The sequence below is a fragment of the Poromitra crassiceps genome (assembly GCF_964638095.1).
Source record: "Poromitra crassiceps genome assembly, chromosome: 26".
NCBI lineage: Eukaryota > Metazoa > Chordata > Actinopteri > Beryciformes > Melamphaidae > Poromitra > Poromitra crassiceps.
Window position 1 is genome coordinate 6702845 of NC_139640.1, and position 16666 is coordinate 6719510.

General features: G+C 41.9%; 1 protein-coding gene across 1 annotated transcript; it reads left to right on the forward strand.

The window, feature by feature from the left end:
- The first annotated feature begins 4626 nt into the window (after positions 1-4626).
- On the forward strand, positions 4627-16223 carry mecr (mitochondrial trans-2-enoyl-CoA reductase). The gene is made up of 10 exons (XM_083661379.1): positions 4627-4922; positions 6821-6918; positions 8504-8635; positions 8725-8868; positions 10538-10640; positions 11468-11570; positions 12087-12160; positions 13046-13106; positions 14544-14616; positions 15223-16223. The coding sequence occupies exons 1-10, from the start codon at positions 4732-4734 to the stop codon at positions 15384-15386; spliced, it is 1143 nt and encodes a 380-aa protein (XP_083517505.1). The 5' UTR covers positions 4627-4731; the 3' UTR covers positions 15387-16223.
- The last annotated feature ends 443 nt before the right edge of the window (positions 16224-16666 follow it).

Here is a 16666-nt window from a genome sequence, read left to right on the forward strand (position 1 = left end):
AGTTACACCTCGCTATCCGACAAGGCAGAGACGTGACAGTACCTCTGTAATGAATGTTACTTTGCATATCGCATGGGGAAATGGGGTGGGTACGTGAAAACGCGTGGGGGCGGGGTTTAGGGTATAGCTATATATATAGGCAATGTATTGGCAATCTGCCGATATTGCAAGTGACCATCCAGATTTCCTGGGGCCAAATGAATGTCAGACCAGAAGTCTTTGCCAGCTTTCGGTTGGAGTTATTTTTTGTGTCATTTCATTATTTTGGGTCCAGCATTTCGCTGGCTGTCTTTAAGGTGCGCGGTCTACCTCATCGTTGGTCTGCTACGAAACTTGTTATCCCAGCCACTGATAGGAAACCAAATATTCTCTGCTTGAAATACAGCTTTCGAGATTGTGATGTAAATTGGGATTAAAATCAAATCCTTTTTGCACTACAGTATTTATGTAGGAGTGTCATTAGTACCAAATACACAAGTTTTCTGGGAACTGGAAGAAGCATGACCTAAATCAGGGGTCTCAAACTCAAATGACCTGGGGGCCGCTGAGTGTCCAGTCTTGTCACAAGGGGGCCACTTCATGTATTAAAAAAAAAAAAGAGAGAAAATGCAACCGTTCGAATTCTCAACATTAACAATTTATTCATTTATTTGAGGGACAATCTATTTTTTACATTAACAATTTATTTGTTTATTTGAGGGACTTTGTTTTCTTTTTTTTAGGGACAATGCGCATTACTAAATTAGGCAGTGTTAATTTTCAACTGTCCCTTGGAACTCCAGCTAGAATTAGAACTGATCATAAATGTCACTTGACAGCTCAGTAATCCGCTCTGCCACTGTGTTGGCTGAAAGGCTGATGTTGCTTAAGTGACTTTTTTTTCTGGACAGTTTCTGGAAACGTATTCACCGGGTATCTTGCATGTTGCATTCAGGTGCATTGTAAAAAAAAGAAAAAAGAAATGTGCAATTCCATCACGGGCCACACAGGGGGCGCCGGCGGGCCGCATGTGGGCCGCGGGCCGTGAGTTTGAGACCCCTGACCTAAATCAACTTCCCAGTGGCAGTGTGTTCTCATGTTATTGTCTGCTGTGCAAAATACTGCTACTTTGTAAGTACTTCCATTTGGATTTGATATAATTCCAACCCATGGGGTACTATACCCAATAATGTACACCACCACCTGTCGTGAGATACTTGACATGGACTTGAGTTACTGAGTGGTTCAGCTAGCTCCCCTCTTGATACTTGAATAAAGTGAGGCAGAATCAGACATGATGTGACTTGTGAGAAGATGGCTGTTTCTGCTTTCATCCATTGTGGTCCATTACTAGGTAGCTATTTAAGACATTTTGCCTCCTATAACCCTTAGTAGGGTCATAGTTCAGGAGCACCAAGCCTGCACAGAGGAGCATGTAGAACTAGCTAATTCAGCCTTTTACTCCCGTTTTACAGGAGACGCTGACGAGACTTGTACACCCAATTAATATATAATGTAAAATTACTCTAAAGCCTTTTAAAAATCATACTACTTATTTATTTTCATCCAAGTGTGCTGCAGCTTCTCCTTTTGCTCCTTTTTGAAGCCCGCTCAGCGATGAATGTTCTAGTAGTAGATATCTGAAAAAACTGCCGAATGCCATTCAACTACATTGTCTCGTGTCAAACTACATTTGGCATGAGAATTTATTTGGGTAACGTGTTTTTTAACATCAGGGTGCTCATATTACTGTGGAAGTATCAGTGCTTTGTAACTGTTGTTTTGATCAATCATTGCCACTGTGCTTAACCCATTGATACCTGATGCAGCATTTGTGTGTGTATCCCTTTAAGACCGCGAACCGCGTGACGCGGTTCGCGGTCTTAAAGGGATACACACACAAATGAGGGATATACACGCAAATGCTGCATCAGGTATCAATGGGTTAATAATTCAGTGCAGTCAGATACAGTGGAATCATGATAAAGTTACAAGAGTTACAATGTACTTACTGAGCAGGTATATGGCATTATGAGGACTTTTTTGTGTAAACTGTGACTTTAAGTTTTATTTCCTTTGCCTTGTGTGACCCCCCCCTTCCTCTCTATTTCCAGAAGGGGGCGCTCATTGTCATACCTCTATCTATGCCAAAACCAATGCAATGTTACTCTGCACTAATCATGTGTAAGATGCATTAATTTCTTTTATATTCATTTTAATCTTTTTTTGAACGTGTTCCATATTTTTATATATTTTGTTTTAGATTTTGATCAACCGCATAAAGTTGATTGTGCTGGTGGCAAAAAAAAAAGAAAAACAAAAAAGTAGAACCTCCACTCTCAGGCTTGTCTCAGGAATCGCCAATCTGAAAACTCAGGGAATAATTCAGATTGATTGGAAGGAGTCGAGGAGTGTTCATTTGTCTGTATGGAGTTTGGTGCAAAGGAAAAGGGAGCCTTGCTAGAGTCTTTAGAATGTCTTGGTGCTACAGTTTGACTTCTCTGGGCTCATCCACAGAAAGTACAAAGATGCAAATTCTGTAACAGTTTAGATGTTTTTTCATTGAGATTAACAGCCCTTTTGACTTGTACCTATACTTTGTCAATTTATCATGCACCTATTCTGATGATGTTCTTTATTTTCTCTTCTTTGACATAACATGCCATGATATAATATGAAGAAAATGTTCCGCTATTATTGTATTTTTCCTCTATAATCGTTGTAGATGGGGATGTAGTAGAATATTGTTGGGGATTGGGGCTAGTAGAATATGAATGGGGGATGTCTCATCTCAACACATGGCCAATACATGGTATTTAATACATGGTATTTCAGACTATCAATGCTTGTGACAAAAATAATATACTTAAAACACTCATCAAATGTTGTTTCATACCCAGATTCTGCCTTTGGGTGGTGGGATACATGTTTTCCAAGTTTTAAGACTACATAAGCGATACACACACACACACACACACACACACACACACACACACACACACACACACACACACGTGTATATATATATATATATATATATATATATATATATATATATATATATATGAAAGAACACAGACACACACACACACATATATGTATATGGAGATATATATATATATATATATATATATATATATATATATATATATATACTGTATATGATATGAAAGAACACACACACACACACACACACACACACATATATATATATATATATATATATATATATATATATATATATATATATATATATATATACACACACACTGTATATGATATGAAAGAATGCAAGATTGTTGAAGCAAGTGATTGGGTACTTGGTGGAACAGTTTACCTTTCTCAGTATGGTTCACTTCTATTTACTCATTTCAGTAGCAGTACGATCCTCTGACTTGAATACTTTCCAGTCTTTCTGTTAAAAAACAGACACACAGACAGACAGGACTTTTGTTGATCAAGCTCTGATTCGCTCTTTTTTTTTTTACCTGTCAAACCATTGAATACCTCATGTGTCAAACTCAACTTCTTAATTTGATACCCATTCAAGGTCGAATGAGTGGCAAAGTGGTGTATTGTAATGTTTGCAATATTCTGCTGTATATAACTTTGTGATGTTTTCAGAGTATCATTTGAAAACAAAAGTCCGTGACAGACGTTCTGATTGCAACAAACCTTTTTTTGACTCCCCAGTGATGTTTTATTGTGATTTGATTGTTGGGTGTTAGATGGGTTAGATATACCTTAAAGATCCAGGGACGTGTTATGTACTCAGGGTAACATGTGAAGCACATAAAAGCATAGGGATCACACTTTACCTCGTGTCTTGTGTGTGCTTTTTATGTAACATCTTGTTTGTGACCATCAGCCATTTCATTTTTGATGTATCTACGGTGTAAATGGCTGAAACCTCTTCCAAAATGTGCATTTATTACTGAAGAATGTATCGATGTTTACTGCCATAAAACTACATTTAACTTGACCTCAGGCAATTGAATGGCTAGTTTGTCAATGGTAAGCAGCATGTAGGCTATCTCTTCAAAGTATTACTGTGATTATGTTTCTATATGTAAAGATCTGCTCCATTTCCTAATAAATATGTCAATATTCACATGTGCTTTTTGTGTCCATCTCTGTCATCCTTTTACAACAGGGATTTCCAGAATCAGAATCAGAATCACTTTTATTGCCACAGTATGCAAGTTACATACGAGGAATTTGTCTTAGTGTCTGTATGCAGCGTAGCGGTCACATCGATATACAGAGATAAGAAGTAGGAAGATAACTAAAGACAATCGCAAAGTTGCAAGTGCAATCAAATCGAGTCAATATATACAATTATGTACATGAGTGGTGAAGTGTTCTGTGGATGATAAATATGAATCCATGTTCATGCCCCCCCCCCCAAACTGATCTGTATTTAGACCATATGGATCGATGATGATGATTATGATTATAATTGAGGCAGCAGTAGAAAGAGTAAAACCTCTGGTTAGAATTAGTCGTCCAGCATGCAGTATCTCGTTGCACAAGTGAAAATGACAGTGAATGACGATTACATTACAGTGCTTATCCACCAGGGGCGCTGTTCAGTGTTTACATTTTTCACCAAAGCCTCATGGGTAAATCCAATATGGACGACGCGTTGAGAAGTTGATTGCGTCTAGCAGGCAGGCGGCATTCACACTTCATATAACTCTGACTGACCATTATAGATATTTTGTATATTGTGAAGAGAAGTCGTCGCTCGCCATGTCGCTGGCGCTCCTCACGGCCTGTTTGAGAAGCAGCCAGACAACATGCAGAGGTTTCTCCGCCGCCTTGCTGCAGCTGTCCTCCTCATCACACAGCAGAGCTACTAACGCTACTCTCTCCAGTCATTCAGCACAGACGTGCACGGCACTGGTGTACAGGAAACACGGCGACCCCTCTCAAGTTATCCAGTAAGCAGTGCGTGTGTGTGATGGATGCGTGTGTGATGATGCAAATATGTGTCTGTATCATGTCGGTGGGGGGACATTTTATTGTCCGTCCATTTCAAAACTCATTCCGGTGAGCATGCAGAAGGCTTTGCTAGATGAGGGACAAGCACTATTCAATGAGGAAATGGCATTTCTTTTTTATTTTCTTTTTTTGTGTGTGTTTTTATTTGTGTGTGTGTGTGTGTGTGTGTGTGTGTGTGTGTGTGTGTGTGTGTGTGTGTGTGTGTGTTTTTATTAACAATAGTAATACAATGACAAAGAATAACAGACAAACAATATACAATGCCAGGGATTGCAGAAAAAACATTGCAATTACAAAAAGAAAAAAAAAGTGCAGTATGCATATACATTACAGTTAAAGCAATATGCCAAAATTGGAGCATAAATTCAAGGTTTTCACAGCTTTACTATTGCATGAGGTAGCTAATGTTCTAATGTAGGACTCTGCTTCTTTCTTAAACGTGTAAAAAGAGGGTTTCATTTTTAACACCTTACATTTATGGATATAAAACGTGGCCAGTAATATGATGAGATTACAAAGAAAAATTTCATTTTCTAAATCTCTCTTGTAATTTGTAAACCCAAACAACACATCCTTCAAGCGAAGCACAAATGTGTCATATATAGAGTCCAAAATGAAACGACATATACCTTGCCACAGCTTCCGAGTGTGTTCACAGGTCCAAAACAAATGAAATAGGCTACAGTCTCTGGGTGCAAGTTACAAAAAGTGCAGGTCACATCAATATCCTTATATCTTACCATAAATGACTTGACAGGATAACACAGATGAATAATCTTAAAAGTAATTTCTTTCACCTTGTTCACCAGTAGGAATCTATTAGGAAGAGTCCATACTTTTAACCAACATATGTCCTGATTCTGAACAAGGTTATTCCAAGAAGCTATTACATATGATATGGGACAGAGACACAATCATATTGGAACAAGGTGCGGACGTTTCTATTATTTTTTACAGGAAGCAGGCCCAAAACATAATTTTCCTATAGGTGTGTCAACTGGATCAAGTGAAGGTGTCGCATCAGAAGCAGGAAAAGCATAACCCTTATAAAGCATGATAACACCAGAGGGAATAGCATCAAAAACAATGGCAAATATTGTTTAGGGCTCACGGGGATCTTATAATGACCGAGAACTTCTTGGTAGCCAAAAAGCTTTCCCTCCTTATTGAAAAGTTGACTCACCCGTACAATACCATTCCTAAACCAGTTGTCAAAAAATAAAGATTTCTTTTTATAGCACACATCCCTGTTGTTCCAAATAAAATACCTAGAGGAAATGGCATTTCCTCATTCCTCACAACAATGAGTTGACGCAGCTGGGCGTCCTCCTATCGGCGCAGCTCGGCGGAGGGGGCGTGCAGCTCCTCGAAAATGTGACTCTGCGGCGTCAACTCCTTGTTGTGAGCAATGAGGAAATGCCATTTTCTCATTTAACAGTGCTTGTCCCTCATCTAGCAAAGCCTTCTGCAGGCTCACCGGAATGAGTTTGAAATGGAGGGACAATAAAATGTCCCCCCACCGACATGATTGAAAGTTATTGGTAAACGACAAGATAACGTTTTGAACGTGTACCGCAGCCAACGCGCTGAGTTAACGTTCGAGTATGCACAGTCTCGCTGTCGCCGCCATTCGGCGACAGGGCGCCAAGTCGAGGTTGCGCAGAACCATGCCGGGCGCTACGTGAATAAACGACGTGGCTAACGCGATCGTGGTACCTGCAATCCACAGATAACCATAACTGTATTAACTAAAGTTGTATTTGTCATATAAGAGATGACATTCGTCTAACGCTAACGTTAATCAACAATATCATGACACAAGTTTGATGGTTGCCAGGTTGGAGGACGTGGAACTTCCTTCCATAGGTGCAAAGGAGGTTCTTGTTAAAATGCTGGCCGCCCCAATCAACCCGGCAGACATCAACATGATTCAAGGTAACGTTGGCAAATATTATAGTTTAGCTCATTGAATGTATGTTGTAAGAAACAAACCAATTAGGTAACGCTTTAGAGTACAGCCCGCAAATAAGCATGTAGTTATAGTAGAACTACGGGGTACAAGGAGTGTAGTTATAGTCAGAGGCGCAGCTTGTGAACAGGCAAGGCAGGCAACTGCTTGGGGCCCCCAGGCCATTAGGGCCCCCCCGAGGGCTAACAAACTTTACTCTACAGCAGTGACCACAACGCCCAACAACCAATGGACGATTTGCAATTACATTGAACCCTCTCAACAAATTGAGAGGCGGACCATATACAGTGTCGATTATTTGATTTGACAATTCTGAGGACTGGCTTTGGCATTGGCCAATCCTGGCATGTTCCACCCCCAAATCGGGTGGGATTCAGCGTGTTGTCATGCTACGCGAGTGGGATCCGCGGAGTACCAGGCAGCCAGGCTGCTTCGTGCGGAGCGAGCGGACAATCCGATGCATGGGTGCTGCCGCCCGCCTGGAAACTCCGAGAGACGACCCCTGACAGCCAGGGAGGCTGTCAGGCTCGGAGGCGCATGCCATTATTGTTATAAATGTAAATAATATTCCTGGAATGCGTGTTTTAACGCGCCAGTTACATTTCTTTGCATTCTTAGAGATTATAGTTTTTGTTTTTTGTTCATGTTTCTAACAATTGGCCAAGTTAGTAGTTAGTTTATGGGATAGGAATTCTGCCAGATGACAGGCACTAGGCGCCATTTTCTCTTTCTTTTGGAAGAGAAAATTATCCTGAAATGAAGATTTGATTGACAGCTGCATGTCGTGATATGATTGGTTGAAATGGGGTAGAAATTTGATAGTACTAGGTGACGTCTGCAAACTGTACATTACTGTTATCAATGAAATCTTGAAAAATGAACTTTTGACATGAAAAAGTGTGAAAAACGAAAGAAATTAGACTTTTGTGATTTTGTTTGCATACATCATTAAATAGGTGCACTGCATACCCAGGTATTTGAACTAAAAGAAAAGAAAAGTCATTTTTGGGTTCAGGTCGACTTTAAAGTGAAAGCTAAAGAATACGTGAATCATGTACGTCTGACGGGAATGATTCAGTGTGTCACTGGGAGGTGTGAAGCATTCCCGTCAAATGCATGATTCACAGTGAAAGTTAGAAAGAAGAAGTTATCTGGAAGTCAGAACATAGAAAAGAGGATGAGGAAAAAGGAAGTAGGCCAGTGGAGCAGATGCTGATTAAGCAGATAACTGAACCTCAGTGAGCAATGTTATCATGTTTTTTTGTTGGGTCTATGTTGATCTATGAATGCTATGAAAGCAGGGCACAAAATTAGTACCAGCCACCACCCAAATGCTGGTAAAATATAAATATACAAGTGGCTGATAGATTTGCTTTACTCACCACCAGCCAAAAAAAACAAAAACAATGGTCATCTATTGAGTGGTTGGTAACATTTTAATATTCACTAGCCATTTTGCCAGTGGACAAAAAAGCTAATTTTGCACCTGTATGAAAGTTTCTTGAACCAGTTAGGCACGGAGATACGTTGTTTACCCATGACTCTTCTCAGGTACCTATGCCGTCCTACCTGACCTCCCGGCCGTAGGGGGAAACGAGGGCGTGGCCCTGGTGGTGGAGGTGGGCAGCCAGGTGAAGTCCCTCCAAACAGGAGACTTGGTCATCCCAAGAGACGCCGGGCTCGGTAAATGACGTCTAGAGAGAAGGAGTGCAGTCTGCAATGCCACTATAGTTTGTGTCTGGTGTGATCTTCTGGATGGGTGTTGTACGCAGGAACGTGGAGGACAGCAGCGGTGCTAGCGGAGGACCATGTGATCTCGCTGCCCAGTGACATTCCCTTGTTGTGCGCGGCCACGCTGGGGGTGAACCCCTGCACCGCCTTCAGGATGCTCTCTGACTTTGAGGACCTCAAGCCAGGTAGTCAGTCACCACATACAGGGGCAAATGATGTGCTGCCTCTCACTTAACCCATTGATACCTGATGCAGCATTTGTGTGTACATCCCTCATTTGTGTGTGTATCCTTTTAAGACCGCGAACCGCGTGAACGCGGTTCACGTGTGGTTCACACCCCCCGCGCGCCACGCCGAAGCGATCACTCAGGACTGACACCCAATTTTCAAGCGTGTCGCTGAAGCCGTGAAGCGGTGAGGCATGAAGTCAAATGGGAGTTGTGGGCGGGTTCAAGGCGCGAGAGTAGGCGCTGAGAGGAAAAGAGAAGGCGTCTTGTGTGAACAGTAAGGCGTACGTTCAGCTTCAAGCTTCAGTTCTGCTTACGTTCAGCGTCCTGTGTGAATGAGGGCTTAAGGCTTTTACACAGCAAGTCTGTATTTTTCGTCCAAAATTGTTGCATGTTTTAAAATAAATATTACCTCATGTTGTGTCACTTAGGTTTCCACACTGACGGGCCCTACACACCAACATGAGCGATGAGCGATGTATTCGCTATCGCCCAGTCAGCCCTGCCCCTCTGCTACAGCGTGGTTGGCTGCCTTGCTGTATTTCCGTCTTCAATTGGTCGATTTCGAAATGGCCCCTCCTTCCCTCGCTGCCGTCTGTCGCTCACCACCTTGCAAAGCATGCTGGGATACCTGGCGTCAGGACATCGCAAAAAACGTCAAGACGAGAGGAGGGGCCAAAATCGAAATAGACCAATTGAAGACGGAAATACAGCAAGGCAGCCAACCAAGCTGCAGCAGCGGGGCGGGGCTTGACAGGGCGAGTGCGAGTACATGCGAGTTGATCGCATTTGGTGAGAAGAGGGTCTGACTCAGAAACTTTCGTCCGTCATTGCGGTTTTCGGAACAGTTTCGATTTTCTGCGTTTTTCGCATCAGTCAATAACTTTTTGCAAGCTGGCACCCGTCTGTGTTTTCAGATGACGGATTAAAAAAAACGCATACGAAAACAAACGGACTGTGTGCAAAAACCTTTACTGTATTCACCTTATTCACCACGCCCACTTTTTCTCTCTTCCGCGTTCGACGCAACGTATTTGTTCTTCCGGTTCAGCGCTAGTTGGCGGCCATTTTCAAAATAAAACGTCAGTATGAATGAAGTTTGGCAACATTCCGAATTAAGCTACACTGCGGCCAACTTCAGTGACATGTTCATAACGTTACTGCTGCGAGGAGCCGATGGCTGTTACCCGGTCGGCATTTAACGTTACTTACAAAAGCACGTCAACAGTGTTTTCTCACTGCCAGTAGCCTACAGTAGGGTTTGACAGATAGCTAGTCCGACCGGTGTCAGCACACTCCCGGTCCTCGCTGCTCGTTAAAGATTTCCAATAGTCGTTATTCTGATAAACTGGTCACATATATGTTAAGTTCTCACCCGACAAATATTAAAACTTTAAAACAGTTTGGGGTTTTTTTAGCTTGAAAACAGCTTTTTGGCCAGTCTAAATGACTGCGGTAGGCGTACTCTACTTCCGTGTTTAAAACCGGAAAGACGATTACGAAATGACCTCATGCAGAAGCGTCCTTGTATGGGCAAAGAATAAGGTGAATATACCTTATCACCTCTGGAAATATGACATGATGTGAATAAGACGTAATGGTTTGCCGCCGTCTGCTGTCCTTTCAGGTGACTCTGTGATCCAGAACGCAGCCAACAGTGGAGTCGGCCAGGCTGTAATCCAGATCGCTGCTGCCAGGGGAATAAACACCATCAACGTTGTCCGAGACAGGTGAACTCAGTCACACTCAGTGCTGGGGGTAACTCATTACAAAAGTAACATATTACATGTAATATATTACTTTTAGCAGTAACTTAGTAATATAACTTATTACTTGTAGGATTTCAGTAATATTATACCAGATACTTTGTCAAGTAACTCAAGCTACAAATTGAGTTACATTTTTTTAAATCAAAGCACATATTTAAATAAAGATAGAATAATTTCCTAATCAAACTGTGTGTTTTTATGCAAATAACCACTATAGATGACAATAACAAAGGAAAAGAATAACATTTAGAATTTTGGATTGTTTACACTGACTTCAAGGCGGTTGACATTATTCTTCGGGATGGTTCCGGGGCAGCGATGTCATTCTGCTGCTGCTGTTGTTTTGGGGAAAGTAATGCAAAAGTAGTGTAATAAGTAACGAGTTTCTCTACACACACAGTAATATTGTAAAGTAACTTATTACTTTCAAATGAAAGTAACTAGTAATATGTAGTATATTACATTTTGAAAGTAACTTGCCCAACACTGGTCACACTACACTGACTCTTTAAAGACACACTGTTTTGTAGCAAATGTCTGTAAATTAGTGACAAGGTTACACGTTTGCTCCCAACACACACCACCCCCTCGCTTGCAGTCTTTTGAGGAGACTCGGGAGGTTTTTAGTCCTAATCATTAGCCGGGGTTATCAGCCACTCCCCGAAGGACAACTAGCTGTGATTGTCAGGTCTTTTTGTCCAAGGGTGACCGAGAGAGAATTTGTCTTTGTGCGTCAAAATTTACGACTGTAATGAACTTTCTCCATTGTGTCTCTCCCCACTTCACAGGCCAGAGTTCTCACAGCTCAGTGATAGGCTGAAGGCTATAGGGGCCAGTCACGTGATCAAGGAGGAGATGCTGAGGAAGCCTGAGATGAAGGAATTGTTCAAGGTCTGTGAGTCCAAGCACAGTTTTAAAGATTCTATCCTATCTATTACTTTTACTATCCCATTGACCCTATTTTATTTTATTTTATTTTATTTTATTTTATATTATTTTATATTATTTTATTTTATTTTATTCTATTCTATTCTATTCTATTCTATTCTATTCTATTCTATTATTATATTATATTATATTATATTATATTATATTATATTATATTATATTCTATTCTATTCTATTCTATTCTATTCTATTCTATTCTATTCTATTCTATTTTATTTTGTTTTATTGCATTGCATTGCATTTTATTGCATTTTACTGTATTGACTGTTTTTACGTTTAGGGAGATACTGTGTTATGCTATGTTGTGTTACGTGGATATTTCATGCCTGAGTGCGAGCAACTGTAACTTGTCCCAATTTCCCCCCGGGGATCATTAAAGTCTTTCTGATTCTGATTCTGATTCTGTGGTTTTGACTATAGACAAATACAAATGGTTGTGATTTTTCTTCTTTTCCAAAGAGCTGTCCAAGGCCTAAACTGGCACTGAACGGAGTCGGGGGGAAGAGTGCGACAGAACTCCTCCGTCACCTACAGTGAGGATGTTGATTATTCTTTGCTGAATGGACTACTTGCACAACTCCACTACTTCCTGAAATGAGCAGGGCATCTTGGTTTCCTGTCCTACACGATTGGATGAACTGATTAATGTCAGGTGTACCTGATCACTGTTGTTGTAGTCTCGACGCCAGACCCATGAGAGTTCTTACGCTGATACACTACGTTACTGCATGCTGCAGAGCTCTCTCTGTGGGTCTGATACACTACGTTACTGCATGCTGCAGATCTCTCTCTGGGTCTGATACACTACGTTACTGCATGCTGCAGATCTCTCTCTGGGTCTGATACACTACGTTACTGCATGCTGCAGATCTCTCTCTGGGTCTGATACACTACGTTACTGCATGCTGCAGAGCTCTCTCTGGGTCTGGGACGCTCCCCCCCCCAGCCGGCTGGTAATGGGAGGGAACCGTTCACTTGGCCAGTCATATGCCAGGGATGGATACAGTCCTGCCCAATCAGTAACGACTTTGCGATCAGACAACACGGGAGGCGCAGCCCATTTTTCGAACCACTCTCTCATTGGTGCTTCAACCTGTCACTCATTCAATTTCACCCCCCTAGACGTGCCCACCAAACCCCAGCAGTGGCTGTGAAGTGGTACAGACTCATTTATGTAGTATGCGGAGCGCAGCGATTCAACTTAATATTTGAGTCTGGGGAGAGACTACTGTTGTTGTGACTGCAGCAGTCAGGCACACCTTACATTATTAATCAGTTCATCCAATAGTGTAGGACAGGAAACCAAACTGCCCTACTCATTTCAGGAAGTAGTGGAGTTGTGCAAGTAGTCTATTGTTATTCTTACAGAGTGAAGAGAAAGCCGATGCTAAACATGTCACATTTCTCATTGTTGTCAGGATCGGAGGATCCATGGTGACGTATGGAGGCATGGCCAAACAGCCAGTCACCGTCCCTGTGGTAAGATGAAGCGTCCCATAACCTTCCACATGTGACAGCCATGTGTGCTGCTGCACTGCACACTTAGGGGACATTCACACCAAAAGCGCTTTTTTCAGTCAGAACGCTATGAAAATCATGTTGAGAGCGCTTCCATTGTGCACAAAACACAGTGCACGGAGCGTTTTTTTTGCGCTCCGTTTGTTTTCCCCTGCAGTCGCGTGTAGTACAGATCAGAACACAACGATCACACCGACGGTAGCCAGCTAGTTTTGTCTGTTTGATGTTGTTCACTGTCAACATGAAAGCCAGATTATTGCCAATTCTGGCAGAAGCGGAGGTTGGAGGATCCCTCGGGAGGAGAGAAGGTAGGAAGAGTGGAAATGACCAGCAGCACGCTTTTCCTCTAATGTTCAACTTTTTTCAGCTTTAAAACGCCCACAGCGCTCCTCCAAAAACAACAGACGCCACCAGCGTTTAAACGCCAGGTGTGTTCATTAAAAGAGGAGCACATCTAGCGCGTCCTTACATAGAGAATGAATTGCAGAAAGACGCTGGCAGCTCCAAAAACGCTTTTGGTTAGAATGTCCCCTTAAAGTCGAACTGAACCCGTTCGTCACGTGCATATGAGTCCGTTTCAGACTGAAAACATAGTTTGTCTAAGATGACAGGTTGAGAGGCGGGTCATAGTATCATGTCGATGATTTTATTTGACAATTCTGGGGACTGGATTGGGCTTTAGCCAATCCTGGCGTGTTCCGCCTCCAAATCGAGTGGGATTCAGTGTGTTGTGGCGCTCCCCTCGGGAAGAGGCTTTTGACGGGAGGTTAGTGGCTGAGTGGAGCTCAGCGAGCCGCAGGCAGCCAGCTGCCTTCGTGTTGCCGAGCGGAGAGTGCAGCACGTCGGCCTGGAATCTCCGAAGTGCGACCCCTGACAACCAAGCTCTCGGATGCGCGCGCCATTATCGCTGCTGTAAATACGATATCCCTGGAATGCGCGTTTTATGCGCGAGCCAGTTACATTTCTTTGCATTCTTAGAGATTATAGTTTTTGTTTTTTGTTCATGTTTCTAACAATTGGCCAAGTTAGTAGTTAGGGATAGGAATTCTGCCAGATGACAGGCGCCATTTTCTACTTCATTTGGAAGAGAAAATTATCCTGAAATGAAGATTTGATTGACAGCTGCATGTCGTGATATGATTGGTTGAAATGGGGTAGAAATTTGATAGTACTAGCGGTGACGTCAGCAAACTGTACATTACTGTTATCAATGAAATCTTGAAAAATGAACTTTTGATGTGAAAAAGTGTGAAAAACTAAAGAAATTAGATTGTTGTGATATTTTTGGCATACATTCTTAAATAGGTGCACTGCATACCCAGGTATTTGAACTAAAAGAAAAGAAAAGTCATTTTTGGGTTCAGCTCGACTTTAATCAAATGATCTCGCTTTCTGCAGGGCGCTCTGATTTTCAAGGATGTGAAGCTGCGGGGCTTTTGGGTGACACAGTGGAAGAGAGATCACTCGCATGGTGAGCGTGTATTGAATTGGTATTGTATTTTTTATTTGATTATGCACTCATTTTCAGTTTGCATCGTAAAGTATCTTGTATCTTAAAAAAAAGTCAGTTTTTTTACACGACAACTGTTGTACTTTATTCATCAATTCATTTTATATTTCTTTTAATTAAGCACTTTGTAACTGTGTTTTGAAAAGTGCTCTGTATGTTTTTAATATTATGATTATTGTTAGGGATGCACCGATCCACTTTTTTCACTTCTGATCCGATTCCGATACCTGAAATTGGATATCTGCCAATACCGATATTATGCCGATACCAATATTTTTCTTGAATATACAGTATAGGCAAAGATTTGGCCAATTAAAGATTTTTTTTTAATATACCTTGCAAAAAGCAGACAAAATTAAGAAAATATACAAGGCAAAGAAGGATACTATTATACATGGGCAAATTACGACCCGCTCTGGAATTGCAAAAGAAAAGTGCCACTATCGGCACCCAATACCAATATTGGATCGGATCGGCCCCATCCCTAATTATTGTTGTTTGTTATTAGACAGGGATCCATAAAAAGCTCTTATAAAATGGATTTCATTCTACTCCATTTCTCCCCAGATGAAGCGGCCTTCAGAGCCATGCTGGATGAGCTGTGCTCCCTCGTCCGGCAGGGGAAGCTGACGGCGCCTACCTGCACCGAGCTGGGCCTCCGAGACTACCGCAGAGCTCTGGACACCGCCACCCAGCCTTTCACCTCAGCCAAACAGGTCCTGGTCATGTGACCTGGCAACCAGAGCTGTGTAGATTAGGGTGACCAGACGTCCCCGATTTTCGGGGACAGTCCCCGATTTCGGTGCTCTGTCCCCGGCTGGAGCTGTCCCCGAAAATGTCCCCGATTTTGGCCACAAAGTCAAATAATAATACTGTCAAGAAACTCGATAACAGAGCATTTGCGGCACCACAAAAGCCTGTCGTTGTGCTGTGCACGTTGTGCAAAGTGCTGCCTGTGTGTGACAGAGTAGATCTGAACAGAGTAGATGTTCTCCCTCTGCCCGTGCCGTGGTTTTCCCAGGACCCAGCCGCCCGCAACTGAAGCCCCAGAGGTGGCGAACGAGAGGCGGCGTCTGCTTGCTGCTTTTGCTACCGTCCTTGTTTACCAGACCCCATTCAGCGGGTTATCCATCCCAGTTGTTTTGAATAATTAAAAGTACAGTAAAACTACCTGGTAAGTCATTGCAGTAACTAACTCAAAACATTTTTGCAGAGAAGTCAGTAACGTTTTCATGTACACCAAACTCCAAACACCAAAAAATGACAATTTTTAACATGATTGGCGATGGATCATTGTTATCTAGTCATTAGCCTACTGTTCCCTAAATAGGCCTTCAGCCGTCAAAACTTTGATAACCCCTAGTTTAAATTAACACAATAGGTCATATTTATCTCTAGATTACAATTTTAATCATTAAAATTGCCTTAAAGTTTTAGTATTAACATGATTTTTTTAATTATTTTGTCAGCATTTAATATTAAATTAGCAGTTAATATGGTCATGTGGCCATTGAATACTTGAAACTGGTGAGCGACACCCTAAACTCAAGGAAAGTGTTTACTGAGGTAATAAATCACTACTGTAATGTTTTTGTTTTGTGTAAATAAATTATCCACCAGTTGGTGAGGTCAAAGAGAGAAGTTGTCCCTCTCTTTGTTCCTGCCACTCTACACAATACACCAGTAGCCTATTTCCCATGAATTACCTAGGCTGTCTAATTTGTGGTCAAATGTGCCAGATAACTAGTAACCATTGTAAACTGCTTTTTTTTTTTTTCAATTGTTTCAAAATCACAAAGTTCTTCATAGATCTAGCCCAGGGGTGGGCAACTATTTTTCATGGGGGGCCACATGAGAAATCCAGATTGTTGCCGGGGGCCGAACAAATATTGTCATGCCGTAATGGATGGGCAACTTTGATGATAGAGAGGGCCACAAAAAAAGTCCTCGCTACCAGATTTTGCTGAGGGCTGAACGGCGCCAGCGCGAACAAATTGGGGCATTTGAAGCC

What these genes read in the sequence shown, in the direction of transcription:
- mecr (XM_083661379.1), top strand. Translation starts at nt 4,732, where the DNA reads ATGTCGCTGGCGCTCCTCACGGCCTGTTTGAGAAGCAGCCAGACAACA. An exon ending in CCCAAGAGACGCCGGGCTCG is followed by an intron (nt 8,636 to 8,724) that starts GTAAATGACGTC and finishes TGTTGTACGCAG; the next exon opens with GAACGTGGAGGACAGCAGCG. An exon ending in GAACTCCTCCGTCACCTACA is followed by an intron (nt 12,161 to 13,045) that starts GTGAGGATGTTG and finishes CATTGTTGTCAG; the next exon opens with GATCGGAGGATCCATGGTGA.